Source organism: Vanessa atalanta, chromosome 13, assembly GCF_905147765.1.
Source record: "Vanessa atalanta chromosome 13, ilVanAtal1.2, whole genome shotgun sequence".
In the NCBI taxonomy this organism is placed as follows: domain Eukaryota; kingdom Metazoa; phylum Arthropoda; class Insecta; order Lepidoptera; family Nymphalidae; genus Vanessa; species Vanessa atalanta.
Genome location: NC_061883.1, coordinates 11,691,354 through 11,711,988, shown reverse-complemented (window position 1 = coordinate 11,711,988; position 20,635 = coordinate 11,691,354). Strand labels below are relative to the sequence as shown.

At 33.1% G+C, this 20,635-nt stretch overlaps 1 protein-coding gene across 2 annotated transcripts in view; it reads left to right on the top strand.

Annotated features, from left to right (window-relative positions):
• The window catches only part of LOC125068195 (amyloid protein-binding protein 2), a 60,883-nt gene that overhangs the window by 30,165 nt on the left and 10,083 nt on the right, over nt 1-20,635 (top strand). For both annotated transcript variants that reach the window (XM_047677247.1, XM_047677246.1), the window contains exon 2: nt 14,469-14,582. In XM_047677247.1, the coding sequence (XP_047533203.1) occupies nt 14,469-14,582 (114 nt within the window). The remainder of the gene's footprint in view (nt 1-14,468; nt 14,583-20,635) is intronic.

Here is a 20,635-nt window from a genome sequence, read left to right as displayed (position 1 = left end):
GCTATAAAACAAGGAATGTCAACACCATAAGTATATTTTTTTAACTATATACAATAAAATTAAATAATAAACCTAAAAAGAGTTGCTTGTTAATAATAATAGTTGAGTTAATTAATAAAAAAAACCGCTGAAAAATGTCATTTCCTTCTACAATATAAATAAACTGAGTAGCTCGTACATTATATACATTAATACTGTTATATACATACGTTAATCAAGACTATATTCATAAAAATTTAACGATACTGGAAACAGTTTGTCACTTGGTTAATCTCGCATACCTCAAGGTATTTAATGAAATTAATGCAATTAAATCATAATCCGCTTAATCGAATTAATATCCTCTCGATTTTCAATTACAGTATATCTAAACATATAATAAAATTGGAGTGTCAGTTTGTAATAATATATAAAATAACCGCTTTTTACTAAATTGATATGTGCATATGGATACATAAAAATAAATCATTTTGGTATATGTACGGTACATACAATACATATAACATACAATTAAAATTTTTGCAAGTTTTGTCCTTCTATCTGTTTATTCCGGCTAATCTCTGGAACGGCTGGACCGATTTTGACGGGACTATCACTGGCAGGTAGGTGATCTAATAAAAAGTAACTTAGGCTACTTGAGTTTTAGAATTATATATTAAATAAAAATAAGGTCTCGTTGCAATGTGCGAATAAATTAAATTCAAACGCGCACGAAGTCGCGGGCACAGCTAGTATAATACAAATTTATATAGTTTAATAAAAAAAAAATTATTTCATTTAAAGAAGTACACTTGTTTATACATCGTTGGGTACCCCCTTTCAAGTATATCAATACCTGTAGTAGGAGGCCCCGCTCTTCCCTTATACAATCAGAGGTAAGTACTACAAGACAGCAGTTACAAAATATACTATACTACATATAATAATTTGCTCATAATAAAATTTAAAATAATGACAATCATGGTAATATAATAACAAATTTTATCTTAAATGAGTATTATTATAGCAGTATTAATATCTTTGAGGGTGTGTGTGTGTTTGAGCGTGTGTTTGTGTGTGTATAAGCGACTGTATGAATGCGTGCGTTTGTGTTTGCCTGTGTTGTTTATTCCCACAGCGTGTTAGGTGATGTATTCAAGCAAGGATTCTATTTCTTTATAATTACGTTTTAACAATTTTTACTATTGATCTTACCACATCAAACCTAATAAACGAACCAGCTAGATATATTATTTTTTATATTTCATTTCTGCCAGTGCATACGGTCATCTACGTCGGAAATGTTATAGTTCACGAATGTATGCGTATGACAGGAAAACTCTATACCTATTGTCCGATGGGACGGCCATCTGATACGTCTGGATACAGATAAGGCGCAGGAACAACGGCTTCACCCGTTTTATGAGTCACGGCAGTGTAACACTGGCCTGTTACTGAGAATTTTACGAATAGAAAAATCCCGTCGTTTGTTTTTATTGGTCCGCCCAGGAATTTGAACCCGGACCTCATTATCTGCAACCGAATATGCTAGCCACTCGACGACTAACCAGATACCGTATAATCTATATATAAAAGCTTATGTAATTAGTATGCATATGAACTACTAACCTTTATGCCGGTCTTTTTGTTATTCCGACCTGGCGGTAGCTTTATCTTTAATTCAATACAGTAACGTGATGATTCAAAAGTATTGAGCCTAACTTAAATAAAGAATATCAATTAAACCTTCAATAAACTCACTAGTTATTCTTTATCTAAAATCGACACCATAGTCAGCTCTATTATGTATAATTGTATACATTGAAATAGTTAGAAGTCCTGTATGGAAATTAATAAAGTCGATTTCAATAATGTAGCGAGAGTTGGCGATTCTCGTCAGATGTTTGTGATAGCAACGTGGGCGATTTACATAATACATCGATATTCCACTCGTATAATCGCGAGGCGAATGACGAGTACCAATTTAAGAACTAGGAAGAGAATCAATTATCGATATCGGCACCGGTATGACTTTGTGAATATATATATCAAAACACGACTAGAGAAACTTGGCGAGCTGCTTCGACCTTGCGCTGTACACCCTCTGTTTACAAATTACCACGTGCCGAAACAACGCAAGCGAATGCGATGTTTATTTTCAATGTAATAAGATTTATAATTGTGTTAACATTTTGCAAAGACGCAATCGATTTGCATGGAATTGTATTGCTGAATTCGAAACCTCGCTTCGTAATATATCTATTTGATTATTATTATTATTCACAAAAAACTAGCTATTTCTTGCGACTATTGTTTTTGTTATTAACTTCGTTGGTGATAAAATTATGCCCTTAGTAGCCCTACAGACAAAACCTATTTTAAAGCATAAATTAATTACTTTTTATTTTGTTTATCTATCGGGTAAATATCTCACGTGTAAGTCAATCCCATCAAAAACATAAATGTAAAAATGAGAGCCAAGTTAAATATTATGATATATACCTTGGTTGTTGTCTTCAACGACAAAAGAAGTGAGATCTAAATTTGTGCCAAGTTAATTAGTCCTTTCTGAAATTTATTTATAACTACATAAAATATCATTTCTTCTTATAACTTGGGGTAATATATTGTTGCCTAAGGTCTGACTTGGCTAGTTCTTATATATTTATAAACACAAATTGTAGTTTGTGTTTAGAATAACAAATTATAACTCAGAACATCTAAGAAGAATGGAGGACAGCTCAGTATTGCTTCGTTAGTATTAACGTACATTAAGAGCTGCGATGGTCCAGTCACTAGAAAACATGAATCTTAACCAGATATTGCGAGTTCATATCCAGACAAGTACCATTGAATATTTGCGTGCTTAATTTGTGTTTATAATTCATTTGTAATAGGCTTAGAACTTACGAAGGCTATAATATAATTTGTATATGAGAACTAGCCAAGTCAGACCTTAGGCAACAATATATTACCCCAAGTTATAAGAAGAAATGATATTTTATGTAGTTATAAATAAATTTCAGAAAGGACTAATTAACTTGGCACAAATTTAGATCTCACTTCTTTTGTCGTTGAAGACAACAACCAAGGTATATATCATAATATTTAACTTGGCTCTCATTTTTACATTTATGTTTTTGATGGGATATCACTACTTTTTGTATATAAATTATTAGTAGGTACTTATTAATAACAAAATTAATACCAAATGGTTTTTGTTAAGCTATTCTATTTTCTTATGTTTACGGGGTATAATTGTCTTTTTTTTGAAACGTTCTTATTTTTCTTGTAGGTACCTCTTAAATGTTCGAGTTAATTGCCCATTCAGTGTCCGGATATTTTTTACGCGTTTTCTGTTTATACTTAATTTGCCCAAGTAGGGGTGGTATAATGTGCGCAGACGGTTGTACTCTACAATAGAGCTCTCTTGTGTCTTGATTTGACTTGGACCTAAATTGATAAGATGTACTCCATCTAAGTTTTTAACTCTAGAGAGGCCAACGTAAGCCTGCTCTTTACTAAATATAGAGGAGCCTATGTCGAAAAGAGCACCGTCAAGGCGAAAGCCTTGTGATTTGTGTATAGTAGTAGAATATGCTAAGCAAATAGAGAATTGTTTCCTTTGAACATATATGTACATTACTTAATATCTGTAACTCGGTTTGGCTTCTAGTTCGCAAATTAAATTATGTTTAAATTGAATTGTTATTTTACATGTGCTATTGCTGTTGTCAACGTTCCTAATGTACCTTCTCTATTCCATTGGACCCATTCACCAGTCCTTTGCTGACATCAGCATGCTTACTCGATACTGTTCTTCCAAGCAATAAGGATCCCCGTTTGTAGCGCTTGAGTACAAACTTAAATCATTCCAGTTACGATATACATACTCTACTACAGTCTCACGAAACCTATTTTATTGTTGTATACTAGTATACTCAAACAAAAAATATGCAGTCGAATAGACTAAAGCGCGGTTGCCACTCGCTCAGACACGTCCGAGTTAAGGTTTAATCACAACGCTTCTAACCCGCTGCTTCGGCGTCACGTCGCGCGCCGTGTACCGAAATGCCTATTATTATTATTTTTTTAAGTATAATTATTTGGCACCATTGATGTGCGCTAAATGCTAGTTAATGACGTAATAAATACGAAAATCGGCTATACTCATAAGTACTAAAACGGAAATATTTGGATTTAAAAAACTTAAGGGTGGTATTCAACTTGTTATATATTCACTTGAAGACCTTAAAATCCACATGAAGACCGGCTGTCATAAGTTTTGATTGCTGGTTCTTACATAATTTTTTTATTATTACAGTTATTACAGGAAGTAAGTATATAAGTGTTCCTATAGACCCAATAAAATGAAAAATTATAATAAAATGATAAAAAATTACCAGTTTCAGATTTTTTCCTTTATATTGGCGTAATTATCTACCTGCATGCCAAATTTGAACTTTCTAGGTCACCTGGAAGTAGGATATAGTTTTGATCTATAGGTCAGTCAGTGATAAAAATGACGATTTTTAGACGTTAATATCTAAATAACCATTTGAGATGCGTTTATGAAATTTGGAAAACATATGTATCTCGCGAGTCTCAATATATGAGCCAAATTTGACACATCTATGTCAAATAGTTTTTGAGTTATGAGGAGGTCAAAAGTGGCTCCAAATGGTTCGTGTAATATTACACACGGTGCTACTAGCCAGTTCTGTTACTAGAACTTGGCTGACACGCTACCGCGTGTCTAGATGAGCAAATGTGACCACATACCATAACTTTCCGAATTAGGTATGTCGTCTGTCTCCTTGGAATTAGCAATTTTTGAGTTTTGTTTATCTCTGATTCATTTGAGAAAATGAGTGTTTTTTTCCAACAGGGCGACGTCATTTATTTAATACTAATTGTCGCCTGCGGCTTCGTTCTCGTTTTAGGGGTTGGTCGTTACGTGCTAGGCATAAAAAGTAACCTGTCCCTTCCTTGGAGTTCATGCTTGCTTCATATCAAATTTTGTCAAATTCGGTTCAGTGGTTTACACAGACAGAGTTACTTGTGCATATTAGTATAAATTATCGTAATACTAAAATAAACATTGTACAAAAGGTTTTATTTTAAAAGCATTCCGCACTAGTCTACATAAGGAAGTGCAGGAAATAGCTCTGTCGGCGCGCAAAGAGTAGAAAAAAAGGACCAGTCCTATTAATATCTATAATTTGGTATTACGTGATACTATTTATCAGATAAAATCAGTATCTTGACTATTCTTTCTGGTGCTACGTTAACGAGACGGCCATGATATTCTGATCAAAACAAATGGTCCCATCAAGACGAAGAATCAAGGTCAAATGAAGTATATTGGTGGTCATGTTCCTATATAACTAGACGTATATGTATCATTCGATTATTACGTAGTGTTAACACTTGTGGGTTTTCTGGATTTTATGAAAATAAAACACAGTCCAATAATTGGCACACTTCAATTATTAATATTCGGACAGCGTAACGTTGTGCCAGGAATTATTAGAAAAACCGAATGTGCTCCTTTGGAGCGTACTACCTTCTTTACACAAAATATAATCGGAAGTCAGTTTACGATCTAGTAAGGTTATATTAGGTTCACAGCATAATTTATTACTGTGATGATTAACGAAATTATTAATATTCATTAAATTTTAGAAATAAGGTATTGGTAAATATATAACTAAGATAAATATCATTGAGAATAGTTATTATATGTCACAATAGCCGGGCGCCTATGTGCTACTTGTTAACATTAGCCTGAAATTTGGCCGAAAACCTAAAGATTATATAATTATAAAAACATCTTATTATTCTTTAATCTTAAATATGATTGTCTTTTAAATGAAATTTAAGTCTACTTTATTTATTTAAAGCTAATAAACTATAGATTGTTTATTTTTGTCGTCAGGTTTAATAATAATTAAAACTTGTCAATGTTATTTACTTATATTATTTTCGTTAATTAATGCAAACTTGAACTTGGAACACATTAAAGGTTATTATATATTTAAATACATTTTATAAATAACTTTTATGAATGTTTCGATAACAATAATAAATAATTTTATATAAATTCATGGTAGGTATTTGTTGATTCATAACAATTGGATACATTGTCACCTCACAGTGGAAACTTTGTATAAAAGGTAAATAGCCCATACATGTTCCACAGTTCGGCAAATACCTGCTCCTTTAATGAGAAGATTTGGAGTTTATCCATTTGCGCCGCTGCACTGCCAGTACGTGAATACACGTGTGGCATAATTTAATCTGACTAGTACAGGTTTATTTAGTTTGCTTTCGTCTATTTTAACTGTAAGCACACAAAAAGCTCAGTAGAGCTCGTCTTGCTGTATCCATTAAATCATGTTGCGACGAAAATTGTGTGAGATACAAGGGTATTCACTGACATCCGCGTGTGCATGCTCGCATGTCTGTATTCAGGGCGTCAATTCTACGAACGAATTGCCACTTTATCGCAATCCCAATCGAATCAAATAATCGATGTTGTTTAGCCGTTTTCTATTCTACTAACACAACAATCCTGTTGCTGTTCGGTCAAAATTAGATCGGAATATAATCGGGATTGTATTATGTTATTGATTGTATTATCGTTATATGATGTCAGTAGAATGAACCCCCAGGAGTAATATAAGCGTCCCTAAGAGGCGCGGTCGTGTGCGACGGAGTTTCAGACGCACGGATGGCTTGTTTCTCTAAATCTGTTAAGTGCCTAAGGTTGGGTCACAGGCCCAGTCGGGAGTTTGGAGTGCACACACCCCTCCGTGTACCAACGTGAGTTTTAGAGTACGCTTAAGCGTTCTCATTATCATTGATGTATGCACGTCATCACGTTCTGTAGATCTTCGGACAGCATTTATATATTTTGGAAACAAGCGCTAATATTACATAAACGAAATCATAATAAAAATTACATAAGAGACAGAGAGAATTTAAGATTAGAATAAATCAATTCAATTTAAAATTTTAAATATTTTTGTTCAGTTTGATAATAATTAATAAGACAATTCGAATGTTAGTTGGCGCAGCTTAAATGTCAACTTAAATATATATTTTACCATGAACGATTTCTGGTAAAACCGTTATCGAGCAAAGCCAAGGGAAATGATATACATCCTGTGCATCACGTTGATAAACAATGAAGTGATAAAATATGCAACTCTCAGGCGTGTTTCAGATGACATAAATCGATCGTAGACGACATTGAGCGCGGTGACATCGATGGCCGGTCATGGCTCCTATAATATATAATTACACTAGATTTGCCTGCAGTTTCGCCCGTGTTTGGAGCTAAGGTGCTACGTTATTGTGTTAAGTTTCATCCAAATATGTCAAATAGTTTTTGCGTTATTCAGTAACAAACATGCGACAAGCAGCGGGTAGATTATGCGGTGTTTTCATTTATTCGTCATCTTGGTTTCTTTCTTTTAAACCCCTTTTGTCAATATCTAAAGGTAGAGTATAGATTGATTAAGTTTATTAATAATTATTATAATAATGTTCAGACAAGCCAACGTGAACTGACGCGTCTATATATACCTATTTATGCACCAAGACTGTCCGTGCGTGAAAGATATTTTATAAAAATGTATACGTTTATTTTATTTATAATTGTAAATATAATGATTGATACCGATCATGCGAAAATAACTGGACCACTTATATTCTTGAACTCTATTTTAGCCCCAAGGCTATAGGAGGGCTCCGCATCCATTTTTATTATAATCTTATATAAAAGAAAGTGTCAGACGCCTCGGCAATTACTCAATTAACCCAAAACATATGCTTAAGAATAATAAAATGGTAACGTAAATAATTCTATACGAATGCATATATTTATAAAACATATAAAATAATTTAACGTTTTATTCATTTTAATTAATAATTAATAAATATTCAATGTCATCCAGACCGGTGGAAACTTTAAATTCTGTATAATCTTGCAAAAGGCTTTTAAGGCAGAAGGCTCAGTAAGTACTCGTAAGACACAAAGTATGTTAATTTAATCATTTCTTCAAGTGCATAAACAATGTAAAAAATATATTATAATAATTTATAATAAAAAGTAAAAAAAGAAGACTAACGTACTACCCTCCTCCGAGCGCCATAATCTCTTTAAACAAATAAAAATAAACAACTTTAACCATTAAATTGACGCGATATCATCGGTCTTGGAAGATCTTGAATAATGAATGGATATGGATATTCGTGAAATAATGGTGTTTTGAATTGGCGAAGTTTTTATCGGAAATATGTAAGTAAAAATAAAGTGAATATGTTTAAGTAGTTAAGAAGAATAGCGATGTGTTACATATTAAGTAATGCATCATAAGATCTGTTAGTAAAACGGTATGGACCTTAGGTTGGTTTATAATGGTTTATATCACACTATGGACCCCATGAACGTCGCAGGGACTTTTAATGCTGATAAAACAGCGCGCAGGACCAAGTATGTGATAAAAAGTATATTGAACGTCCCGCTCTCATCAGACATGACGATGTTATATTATCTAATTGTTCAGTCTAGCATGTACCGGTAATGTTTGAATTGTAATGTTATAAACAAACCATTGTTTAATCTTGGCGTGATCGACGTTCGTTTAATTTCATATAAATTGTTAAAACAAAAGAAACTTACCGGTACTTTCTGGTTATTCCTGCAATGTCATGTGTTATTTTTTTTAATAACTCTCAATGGAATAGTTTGATGAGTATATCAAGTTATATTTATACGTAGAGTATTATAAGATTTTTATGTCAAAATTTTTCTCATAGATATATTAAACACTTTCATTTTTTTTATTATCTCAACAGGTCTTAACTGTCGCTTCTATTTAGACTCTACTCCTGTTATTTGTCAGTTAATTCTATTTGCCTGTAAAGTAATAGCATGTTTGTGTTCGCTGATGCTCACTGAGTAAGTGTATAATGCCTCTGTATTGAAGAAAGCATTTTGATTTGATTCGATCTACTGCTGGGTTATCTGGGTTAACTGGGTATCTACTTTTGAGAAGGTTTTAGTATTTACCTGTATTGAAATTCAGTGGTCAGTAATTTAAGTGACAATAAGCTTATACATAAGTATATAAGAAATACATAGTGTATTTATTATATATAGCACTTTATAGGTAATCTATGGTACTAACGAAAAATACCTTTAGTGCCTGCATTTGGGATTATGAGAATGAGGTATTAGTGAGTGCAAATGCGATTGAACACTATAAAATTTACGACCTAAACTTGAACTGAAAAACAAACATACATATAATGAATGTACACGAATGTTGATTAAAAGGTTTTCTTAGAAAAGTTTCTTTAGCAAATTAATTATTTTTCTATGAGATATTTTATTCTATTAGTGACGATATTGATTTACGCCTATTCGTTAATTAAGTGAGCGCTTAGCTAATTAGCGTTACTAATTGCCACGCTGAGTTATTCTAAGGGGTCGATCGATTTATTCCAGAGCCGTTCCAAACAACTCGCTAACGAACGCCGGTGCGTCATATCATAGAATCTATAAGTTCAATTCATATTTATCTTTATATATATTTACCAATTATAATTATCCTGCCCAATTTATATTATTATTACCAAGTGTAATAATTATCAAAAAAAAAAATAACGTAATAAAACCTCACGATTAATATTAAAAAAAAAACAAAACTATTGTAAATCGAACAGTTTTTTTTTTTCTTTTTTTTTTTAAATATTTTGGCCAGTTTTGCAATAATTCCCTGATCGGATACCAAACTGGATATTCGGCTGAATCGTTTAAAAGTAAACTTAACATTGTGACACGTACTTGCTACCGTATACCGTAAGTACATCATTGCATGAATAGCTCATTAGATTTGTCGTGTGCATTGTGCACGGTCAACTTTGACTAATGATGCTGATTGTTGTGGTGTTAAAAAATTATATTGTGTGGCCTGCAGCCGCAGTTGCACTATTGATTGTACGACAGATCATAAAGGCGCGGACTGGAACTTCGCGTAATTTTTTTTCTTAATGTCCATATTGTATATGACTTTGATGTTAACTGCTTTTATAATAGATAAAGAAATTTAATTACGGTAAATTTGATAATTATGGCCTTGGCAGTCGAACTCGTATAATATTGTATTTTACAAAAACCCAGTGGAGCCGTACCGGGTCCTTTGCAAAACATCTTCACGTATGTATTTATAAAACACGTGTGTCAACATTCAATATTTACTGTATTACTTACAACATACTCATAACAATCTTATTTTGTATTCGTAAAAGTTAAAAATAAATAAGATGATGATATTTACTTATTTCGTTATGTCATTCGACAGAATTTTTTTTTTATTACGTTCACAAATCTAATTAAGTGACTCACTCGTAACTTTCGTAACTTTAATGATTTAATTGACGTATTTAATAGTTTATGTAATATAATTAACAGTAGTTGTTATCCGCTCGCATTTAAAACGTTACTCATTCCACTTCTTGGTGGTAGGGCTCTGTGCAAGCCCGTCTGGGTAGGTACTATCCACTCATCAGATATTCTACCGCCAAACAGCAGTACTTAGTATTGTTGTGTTCCGGTTTGAAGGGTGAGTGAGCCAGTGTAACTACAGGTACAAGGGACATTACATGTTAGTTCCCAAGGTTGGTGGCGCATTGGCGAATTAAGGAATGCTTAATATTCTTTACAGGGCCATTGTCTAGGGGCGATGGTCACCATTTACCATGAGATGGCCCATTTTCTGGTTCGACAAACCTACCTCAAAAAAAATGACAATTAATTTTAACATAAATATAATGAAATAAAAAAATTATTCATAATTATACTTTTATACCATTTTCATTCAAATCCGTCCGTTCATACGAACGCGATTAAGTGATAAATGTATATAAATATATAATAATTATTATTTTTATTAAAACTATTCCAAAGAGGTTTCGAATTTCCATTACCTTTACGTAAGAGCAAACTCGGAATACACCACAAAACACGATCGTGAAATGTTACAAAGTGATAAGCGACAGTATTTAAAGGATGCCAAGCATCAATGTAAGTCGGTGTTTAACATTTCACGAGTGAGATACTATGTGACTTACAGAATAGCACTAACATAAACTCTTTTATTTTGACTGTTGGGTATTATTAACTTGATATTAGGAAGAATTTAAAGATTAATTTCAAGTGTCATCGACGGTTGATGAATTCATATTTGAAATCACACGGAATCTCATTGTTGAGATGATAAATAACATGAGATCTGAATATTTAACAGCACGTTTTCTTTGTTAGGGACTGAAAAATATGTCATGGATAGTTCCAGTTTTGGGGTCCATGGTAATTCAATTTTTTCTCTCCCCTTTTTCATTTGGAACAAATAAATATTTAAATATTCATTTATTTAAATGTAATAAAGACCTTGTATCGTACTTTGAACATTCATAAATATTAGCTTAGGTTTCTTAAAGTTCATACTATCCGCTATTAATATTTCAGAGTTTTATATTGACAAGATAAAAAACGACCTTCAACAACTAATATGTCACACGTATGCATGTCGTATACAGAACCAAGAATTATTTTTAATAACTCGCTCTTCTGTTCGCTCCCTATTTTGCAATAGATTTAATTTAGATACATTAATCAGAAGGTTTAAAGTTCAATCAATATGATTGATATTATGTTGATTATAATGAATAATAAAAAAAAACAAAAACAAATCAAACACTCACTGAAATCTTGAAAGCACTTAACTTAAAAATGGTGTATATTTCGTATTTAGGCGGACGTAGTTACTCCGAATCAAATTGTCTATAAAATTTGTGTTTATTATTAATTAATTAAGTAATTATTTTTTAATACATAACGTACGTATGAGTAAATTGGAGTCACCAAAAATTTCGTTGCTAAGCAACTTACGAAGAATTTTTGTGTGAAATACTTCAACGTACCTCCTTCACTTATTTAGCATGCAAGCTAACATGTAGCACATAAATCCTTCAGAAATAAAATGAGAATAATATTCGGATCCAACTTCCAAATTGACTTTCTATTCTTGTACGAATATATTTTAATAGAAAACTAATTATTGCAGCATCATCACCTGCCAGTCTCACCAACGAATCTTTACCAGCTTCGATGGTCACTTACCCGCGACTCGATTGGCTTATTCTCAGTCCTTTATTTACGTACGTTTAAACAGCAATCGTTTTATTTTTAGCATGAATTGAACTCCGAAATACGAAAAGCAGCGAAATTTTGATAAATACAACTGCGTCATTGAATTGTTTCTCGTTTTCTCTGAATGTTGATTGAATAATTATATTTTGTATAAAGTATTATATAAAAGCTTTTGACGTCCGAACGGTGTCATAAGACGCATCCCACGTGACATTGACGTAACAATGTGCTATATTGGCAGCCAAATTTAATTAAGTAAATAATTTAATTGTTTCAGGTCGCGATTTAGTAAAAAGTTAATTACTAAACAGTAGTTAAAGCTTATTATATATTCCCCTACTCGGCTATTAAGAAAGCTAATTTTATTTGTAAAACTAAACCTAAGTCTATAACTATAAACTAAGTCGTTAATACTTATATCCTTGTACAGTTTATGTATAAATCTTAATGCAGCTTAAGTTAAGTTCCATTACTGTTAATAATAAGAAGTTAATTTGTTTTTTAATGAGTTTAACTAATTAGGATTCTATTTTATCTATGCCTAACTGAAAATTGCTAAATCAATGTGTTATTCATGAAACTTATACCAATAGATTCAACGCGTTTCGGAAAGTGTAGTGGTAAGTACTCAAATACGCACATATCTATGTCAATAGCAACGCTTCGCAATTTCATCCGGTTTAAATATAGACTATTGATGTGACAACTGCGAATTTAATGTTCTTATGTTACATATGCTCTTATCGATTGCCAAAAACCTACCACCGGTTCGGAAAGACCTCATATCTACAAGGCGATAGACACTTAGCCGATTATATATATATTTTTTTTCTAACAAAGGCGGTCGTTCAATTCCCAAGGTTGTATATCTCTTATGATATATAAATTATGATCTATATAATTATGAATGTGTTATATATATGATGTTGCTATAGGAAAGTCAAGAGAACTTGAAAACTAAAAGTTCGATCGATTTTAAGTTTAGCATAGTTAATCCTTTAATACGAACGACGTAGACGCTTAATGATAAAGGATTTTCGGTAATTTCAACTTCAAAGCCCTATTTGTGGGGAGGGTTGGAAAAGGTATTTTTGCATGAAACTTAGCCGCAGCAAGTCGAGAAGGACAACTGCTTGTAAATATATATTCTTACGAGGCTTCTTATGGCCTGTCATTACATTGAAATTCAAGCTGTTTCTTGCTGACGCAGAGCGGCACGTTAAAGCACAGCACAGTATGGGTAGTCCGTTTCATGAGTGAAATGTACAAAGATACGAGAAGGAAGACTCGGACAAACGTACAATAATGTGCACTGACACACAAATCTCAGTTTCTCTCTCGAGAAAGAAAGATAGAAGAAGTAAAGAAGGCCGTCGCCTGTGAGACACGCACACATATAGATGTTTGGTAACCGTGTTAGTGTAGTGCGGTGCTTTATTTACATTTTACTAAGACTACGCTGTTGAGTGCGCACTGCACTCTGCTTTGCGACTTGCTTACTTCACTTCGCTTTAATGCAAAAACCGCTTGACCTCGTGTGACCTATATTATTTTTAGGGCGCCGTAAAATAAGTTTCGCTTTTGAAGTAAAATATGATCGTGTTTTCTTATAATCATGTTTTAATATAAAGTATTCGTAAGTATCATCTTCTTTCAATGTGTTACTTTGAAATATTTTAAGGAAAGATCTAATTATCATTTGTTTTTTTACTGGTTATTATTTTGGGAGAAAGCACATTCGCGTCGTCTACTAATCTACTACCAACCCTTATATTGTTATTACAGGTTATCAAAATATCTGTAACGTTCAAACACACGTAAATATAGCACATGCAGATATCTAAAAATGTATACTGTTCTTTATACATAGATATGAATAAAGAACAGTATGACGCGTCTACCTTTTTTTAGCTGGAAAGCGTATTACGCGTTTCCCCACGTGTAGTGGGAGGTATGTATGTAATACTCGCCGGTACACCGGAATACTACCTACCCACTAAAAAACCAGCGATACCCTATCAGTCTTTTCGGCGACCGTCGCGGGATCACTTTTGCATGCTAATAACGAGCCTAGGTATTTTAATATTGTAGATTTAAAAACGGGTATACTTTACTCGTTCCTTTTCATAGATATATATATTTTTATTTCATTTATGTAGATAATATCAACGTACGTATGATTAAATTATAAAAGTTTCTTTTCTAAGTTGTGATATCATAAAGTTTACTGTTGTACCACTTTAACCTAATTATGTGTTTGCTACAGATGCTGCAGGAGAAACGACTGTGCATTCTGGGCGCGGAGCTATCAGAACTGGACATCTTCGAACGGTTGTTACGTTTCTCAGGCGCGCAACTTCGACTACTACAATGTTTTCAGGTTAGTCGTACGATACAATTGCCGCCCATCCAACTCGAAACAGATTACAGTAGCTATTTTTAATTTTATAATTATACAACCGTGCTAGCCAAGTTGTTAGTGAATCTTAACCAATGACTCGTGAGTTCGAACTCGGACAAGCACCACTGAATTATCGTATGCTTAATATGTGTCTATGATTCGTCTCGTAATCGGCGGTGCCGGAAAACATCGTGAAGTAACTTGCATGTGGCGTCTGAGCATACTACGTGTACCCACCAACATGCATTGGAACAGCGTGATAGAGTAAGCTCAAATAACTTCCACTCAAAAAGGAGGCCTAGCAGTGAGATTTCTTACTTTATACTATAAAGTCCTCAACGTCAGTCATTCTTATATAAATAAACTTTCTGTTTTAATATTAACCTTTAAACTAATATTACGAGTATAAAAAACGTAATCTCTTAATTCAAGTTAATTGCGAATTGTCGTTGGTAAACCGAGCAATTATAATTATATAGATATTAGTTTGTTTAGCGGTATGACGTGCACGATAAACATTTGCATTGATAAAACGGATTACCCCATTCGATCTAAAAGCTTTATAATGTTAATGATATTATTATGTTATTATTTTGCGTTATCTGCGATTAAGAATAAAATTGAACGTAAATTATTAATATTTATTAAATAATAAAGAGTAATAAATGTATATTTAAATTGAGACTGATCATTATTATTGTAGTGACGGTGCACACCGGTTTCTGTGATTACAATCGCGAGTTCCTACAGTATAAATCTTTTGCACGTGTGGCTCTCCGGTTTAACGGTTGGACCGATTTTGATGAATTTTTGTTTGATTTTGAGAAGCTTAGATCGTACCGGGTCGGTGGTGCGACGACCGGGAAGTAAATACAATTCTTATTTCATCTGGTTGAAATCGGGACGAGCAGCTAGTGTAATTATGCTTTTTCTGTCTGTATTTCTCGTTTGCCTTTAGTACAATATATATTGGTTCCTACTGTAAGATATCATAGTTATTGTTTAGAGTAATGGTTCATGTTGATGATGATGTTGTGAATGAGTCCAAAATTAACAATGAAGTTGTAAATAAATGTAAATAAAATAAACACACTTATGGGTTATAGACACACGCTAGATTTTTTGATAACATTAAATAGTCAAAAAAAAAGTAAAGGACGAATGTTCTTGAATTCAATGTATGAATGTCAAATATGTTTGCGGTTGGATATGGATCAATTCTATAACATACGAAATTGAAATAATTTTGATTATAAAGAGTTCATACCTATAAAATAAATAAATTGAATACATAAAGATCCCGTTGTTATCGATATTTTTGCCACACATATAGTTTAACGATATATTGTATTCATAAACAAAATACCTATAAATTATATTTTCAAACGATTATGTACCTACATTATATTATGATCTAAGTATGTACATTCGAGGCTATTCAAAGTAATCTTGAGCTAAGCCCGTCAATATGATTATCTATTTGCATATATAATACACAGAAAGGATTTACGTAGCACAATTACGGTCATAACTACGCGAAGAGAGAAAATGACGTCGTCAAATTATTTGTACGATTTAAATGCTTAAAATGCAACAGTGCGTATACACAGAATTTCCGTATATATATTTTAATTGGAGTTAATCTTCTTTGCGCACGTTTCGGGTATTTAAGGTCGAATTAAAATGCATCGTTTGTGCATGTCATGTTTAAATGAAAAGTTTTTTCTTTATGTATTTACAAATAAGGTTTTGTGCAAGCCCATCTCGGTAGAAGACACGCTACTCATCATATACTCTACCGCCAAGCAGCAATACTCAGTATTTTTGTGTTCCGGTTTGAAGGGTGAGTGAGCCAGTGTAGCTACACGTACAAGGGACATGACATCTTAGCTCCCAAGGTTGGTGGCGCATTAGTGATGTAAGGAATTGTTAATATTTCTCACAGTGCTAATCTCTATGGGCGTTGGTGACCACTTACCATAAGTTCGCCCATATGCCGGTCCCTAACTTTATCATAAAAATGATTGTAGTAATGATAAATAAACAATTGTTGCCTTTTTTTGACGTGGTGTCATCTGAAATAATCTATGGTATTCATTATAGGTTCGTGAAAAAATGGCATTTTGATAGTCGACGAAGCTTCTATCGGAACTCTGGATGTAAAATTAAAGTTAATACACTTAGTCGAATCAAATAGTGTTGTGTTATTATAAATTAAGATAAACATATTGATTAGGAATTGCTCGTAGTGCATAATACAGCTGAGCCATTAGTGAATCGCATGGAATATGTAAATCGAAGGTCTGTTTATCCTCACTCGCAGCATTCGAATATATAAATGTATATAGTCACGTATAATGTATAAATTCTTACATTATAATATGAAATCACGCGGGCAACAATACCTTATTAACAATTGTAATTTATTGTTTAGTTTTATTTTTAAATTAGATGTTTGAGTGTGTCGTGTAAAAAGAGGTCACGTTAAATGCAAGTGCTTTGTGGCGATGTGTTTATGTTACTCAATATAGTGTCCTTAACCTATTATTTTTTTTATTAGGATATATATCCCGATGGCCTTGCTAACTGAGCAATTTAATATTGTATAAGTTTAAGTGAATTATCTTATGTTTTTATAAACAATTTTCTGACATGGTGATAGGGCTTTTTGGAAGTTCGTTTGGGTAGGTATCGCCACTTGTACTTGGTATTGTTGTATTCTGATTGAAATTATAAGTGAACTAGTGTAACTACAGGCACAAATGACATAACATCTTACTTCCCAGGGTTAGTGGCGTTTTGACAATATAATATTACGCTGCCCATGTTATAAGCGATAATGGTCTATTAACCAGTCTCCTGCCAAAATAATTATTTAATCCATTTAACTTAAACCTTTAAGTTAAATTGTCGAAATACATTTAAGTTCGAACGTAAGGATACTCGATCTATGTATTAATGTCCTATGTCATTGTGATTCATATAAAATTGGATCCAATGTCTTAATTAGACAAAAATAGTTTCTTTATCCAGTAATGCTTAAACATCCGATAGTTTATTAATTAGCAATGTACTTGTACGCAATGTTTTGACAAGGCGATGTTTTCGTGTTGGTAGGAATTTATAAAGTCGTTAGTACACGCTTTAACTGTCCGAGTTATCTTGTGGATCTGTTGCGCTCAATGTCATTCTCATCAAGCCGCGATCGTCGCGTCCATAATGTCAGCTGCGTTAACGCATTAGCCATGTACGACGTACGTCTGCGTCGTGGCTGATTCTAGGACAATGGGGACCTAGTGCCATTAACCGTAAGATACTTCTCAGCCTGCCTTCGAATGTCTCGTTGTACTAATGGCTAGCCTATAACGCCGCAGAGTCTGAGGTAATAAAAATCAAGTAGGATCGATGATATTAAGTTATTGAGTTTTTCTGCCGAGAAAATCTCAGTAGTAGTCCTAAGTCTGAAAGTAGTTAAAACTCATATGACTCTGATAACACGTTCATTTTTAAAATTAGATTTGTTTTTATGTTGGTTATGTAGTTAGATTTGTAAAATCCCACCTGAGTGGTCATCTCGCATACACATTAAACGCCGTAAGAAATATTAACCTTGTACGTTTAGTTACACTGGCGCACTTACCCTTCAAACCCGAACATACTAATACTGAATCTTGCTGTTTGGATTTATAATATGTATTGTTGGTACCTAGTACCTTCCAGATGGGTTTGCATAAAGCCCTACCATCAAATAATGTTACCCCTTTTCCTCAAACACTTGAACAACACGAGTATAATATATTCTACGCATTGGGCTTTTGTCAGTTAAGATTGGCTGCCGAGACATCTCAGTCTAGGAGGACATCACATCTCAGCATTAGCTTGATTGTTGCTTATTAGATCATCCTCGAATTAACTTTCAATGTATATGTAATTTTGTAACCTAATCGCTGAAAATCTTGGAAGGATAAGAAGTATTCTATAATCACGTTGACTCTATGTAATTAACTTCTATAAGAATAGAAGTAACAGAATACTTTCATTTTATTAAAATCTACACATTGACGTGTGTTTTATATGCAATAATATAATTGTAATTTTGAGTCTGAATCGATAGAATATGCAAACAAAATACATATCTGTACTCTAAGGAAAACCAAATAAACAACGTTTGACAGCGAATTGAGAGGATATCATTGGTCGAGAGCTTGATTAATAGATTTGCAAAAACACGTCGACGAAACTTGTCGGAATTTTGGAAGTAAAATTAAAGTTGAAATAAGAAGTTAGGTGAAATAGTGTTGTGTTATGAATAGAGATATTATGTTAGTCATAAACTCTTAGTAGTGCGCAATATAGCTGAATTAACCACAAATCGCATTTAATACTTAAATCTTAGGTTTGTTTATCTTTATTCCTACTTCTATTGGAATAGGCTATATATTATTAATAATTGTTCATATGTTGATAATAAAATAAGATTATTTTTATACTTATAACACTAAAATAACAGCCAAAATCTTATATTTTCCTCCAATTATGATTTTGTAGTTTCTCCAACTTTGTGTCCGGCTGCTCTGAAATTCATATAATCGATTTTGTCATATATAAGATTAGTCGCGGTTGAAATAATAATAAACCAGTTAATCGTGAATTCTTATCTGTAGAGCAGGATAAATGTTGAATGACTCCCATGTATAAAATCATCATTCAACTTATAATCTGAATAATTGGTTACGATAATGCATTAGTATTATCTACGGGTATTATTAAAAGGGATATATAATGTAAAATATATTGTTTGTAACGAAGAGGTATGCTACTAAAACTAACATATGAGAAGACTTAACTTATCCATATATTTAAATATTTATATAAATGTGAATGCAACATATGATTGGTTTTTAGGTTTCACAAGTTTTAAATTTCAACATATTTACTTGGAATGCATAACTTGAAGCCTGGTAACGTACATATTATTGTATCGCGTGATTTTGGAGGAAAAGGTTTGGAGTATATTCCCCCACGCTGCTCCACATGCGGCAGAATTTCTTTGAAATTACACACATGCCGGTTTCCTCACGATGTTTTCCTTCACCGCCGAGTACGAGGTGAATTATAAACGCAAATTAAGCACATGAAAATTCAGTGGTGCCTGCCTGGGTTTGAACCCGAAATCATCGGTTAAGATGCACGCGTTCTAACAACTGGGCCATTTCGGCCCATCTGCTTCGCGTGATATTATATAGGAGCTAAATAAAGGAGTCTGTGCCCACTGCACCTCATCGTGTCACAAAGGTGTTAGGAACATGTATGTGCGGCCATAGTAGTCAGTATGAGACGGGCAAATCTTAAATATAACGGAAAATGTTATTTACAAATTGTACTGACAAACACTTCTAAGTATTAGTAAAGTTACAGATTTAAACAAAATTTTCAGACGGTGATGATGATGATATTTTAATAGTCTAATATTGTATAAAATCCCTGGTTCATAAAATCGATGCCGTAGCCAGACACGGGGGCACGTGTCTGCGCACGCGCCTGCAATCAATCCACTTATAGCACCCGTTATATCATCCTGCATCTAAACTGTTTGTATTATTGATACGCCAAGACGTTATTGCTAATATATTAAGACCTACACCATAAAAATACAAATATGTTTTGTCGGGGATTGCCACGACAGTTTCTGTAATGTTTTTGTACACTGGTACACAAACATTACAGAACGATTAGACAACACCTTCTAACTTCTTTTACCTGATGTCAAAATATATCCATTAATTGTTTTGCTAATAATAATTTGTGTGGGTTTATTATTTTAGTAGGAATCGTTTAACTTACCCACTACGTACTACTATTGAGCAAAGAATTTCATTTCCTTTTTTTTTAAAGTATCCCATATACATAAGTAACAGCCTCTCATGCCCCTCTCCCAGATGACAGCTGGCAGTAATACCTATCTGATAATCATCTTGGCTCAATCATTTCATTATTTACAATTGAAAGAATACTTACTTGGGTATAATCAA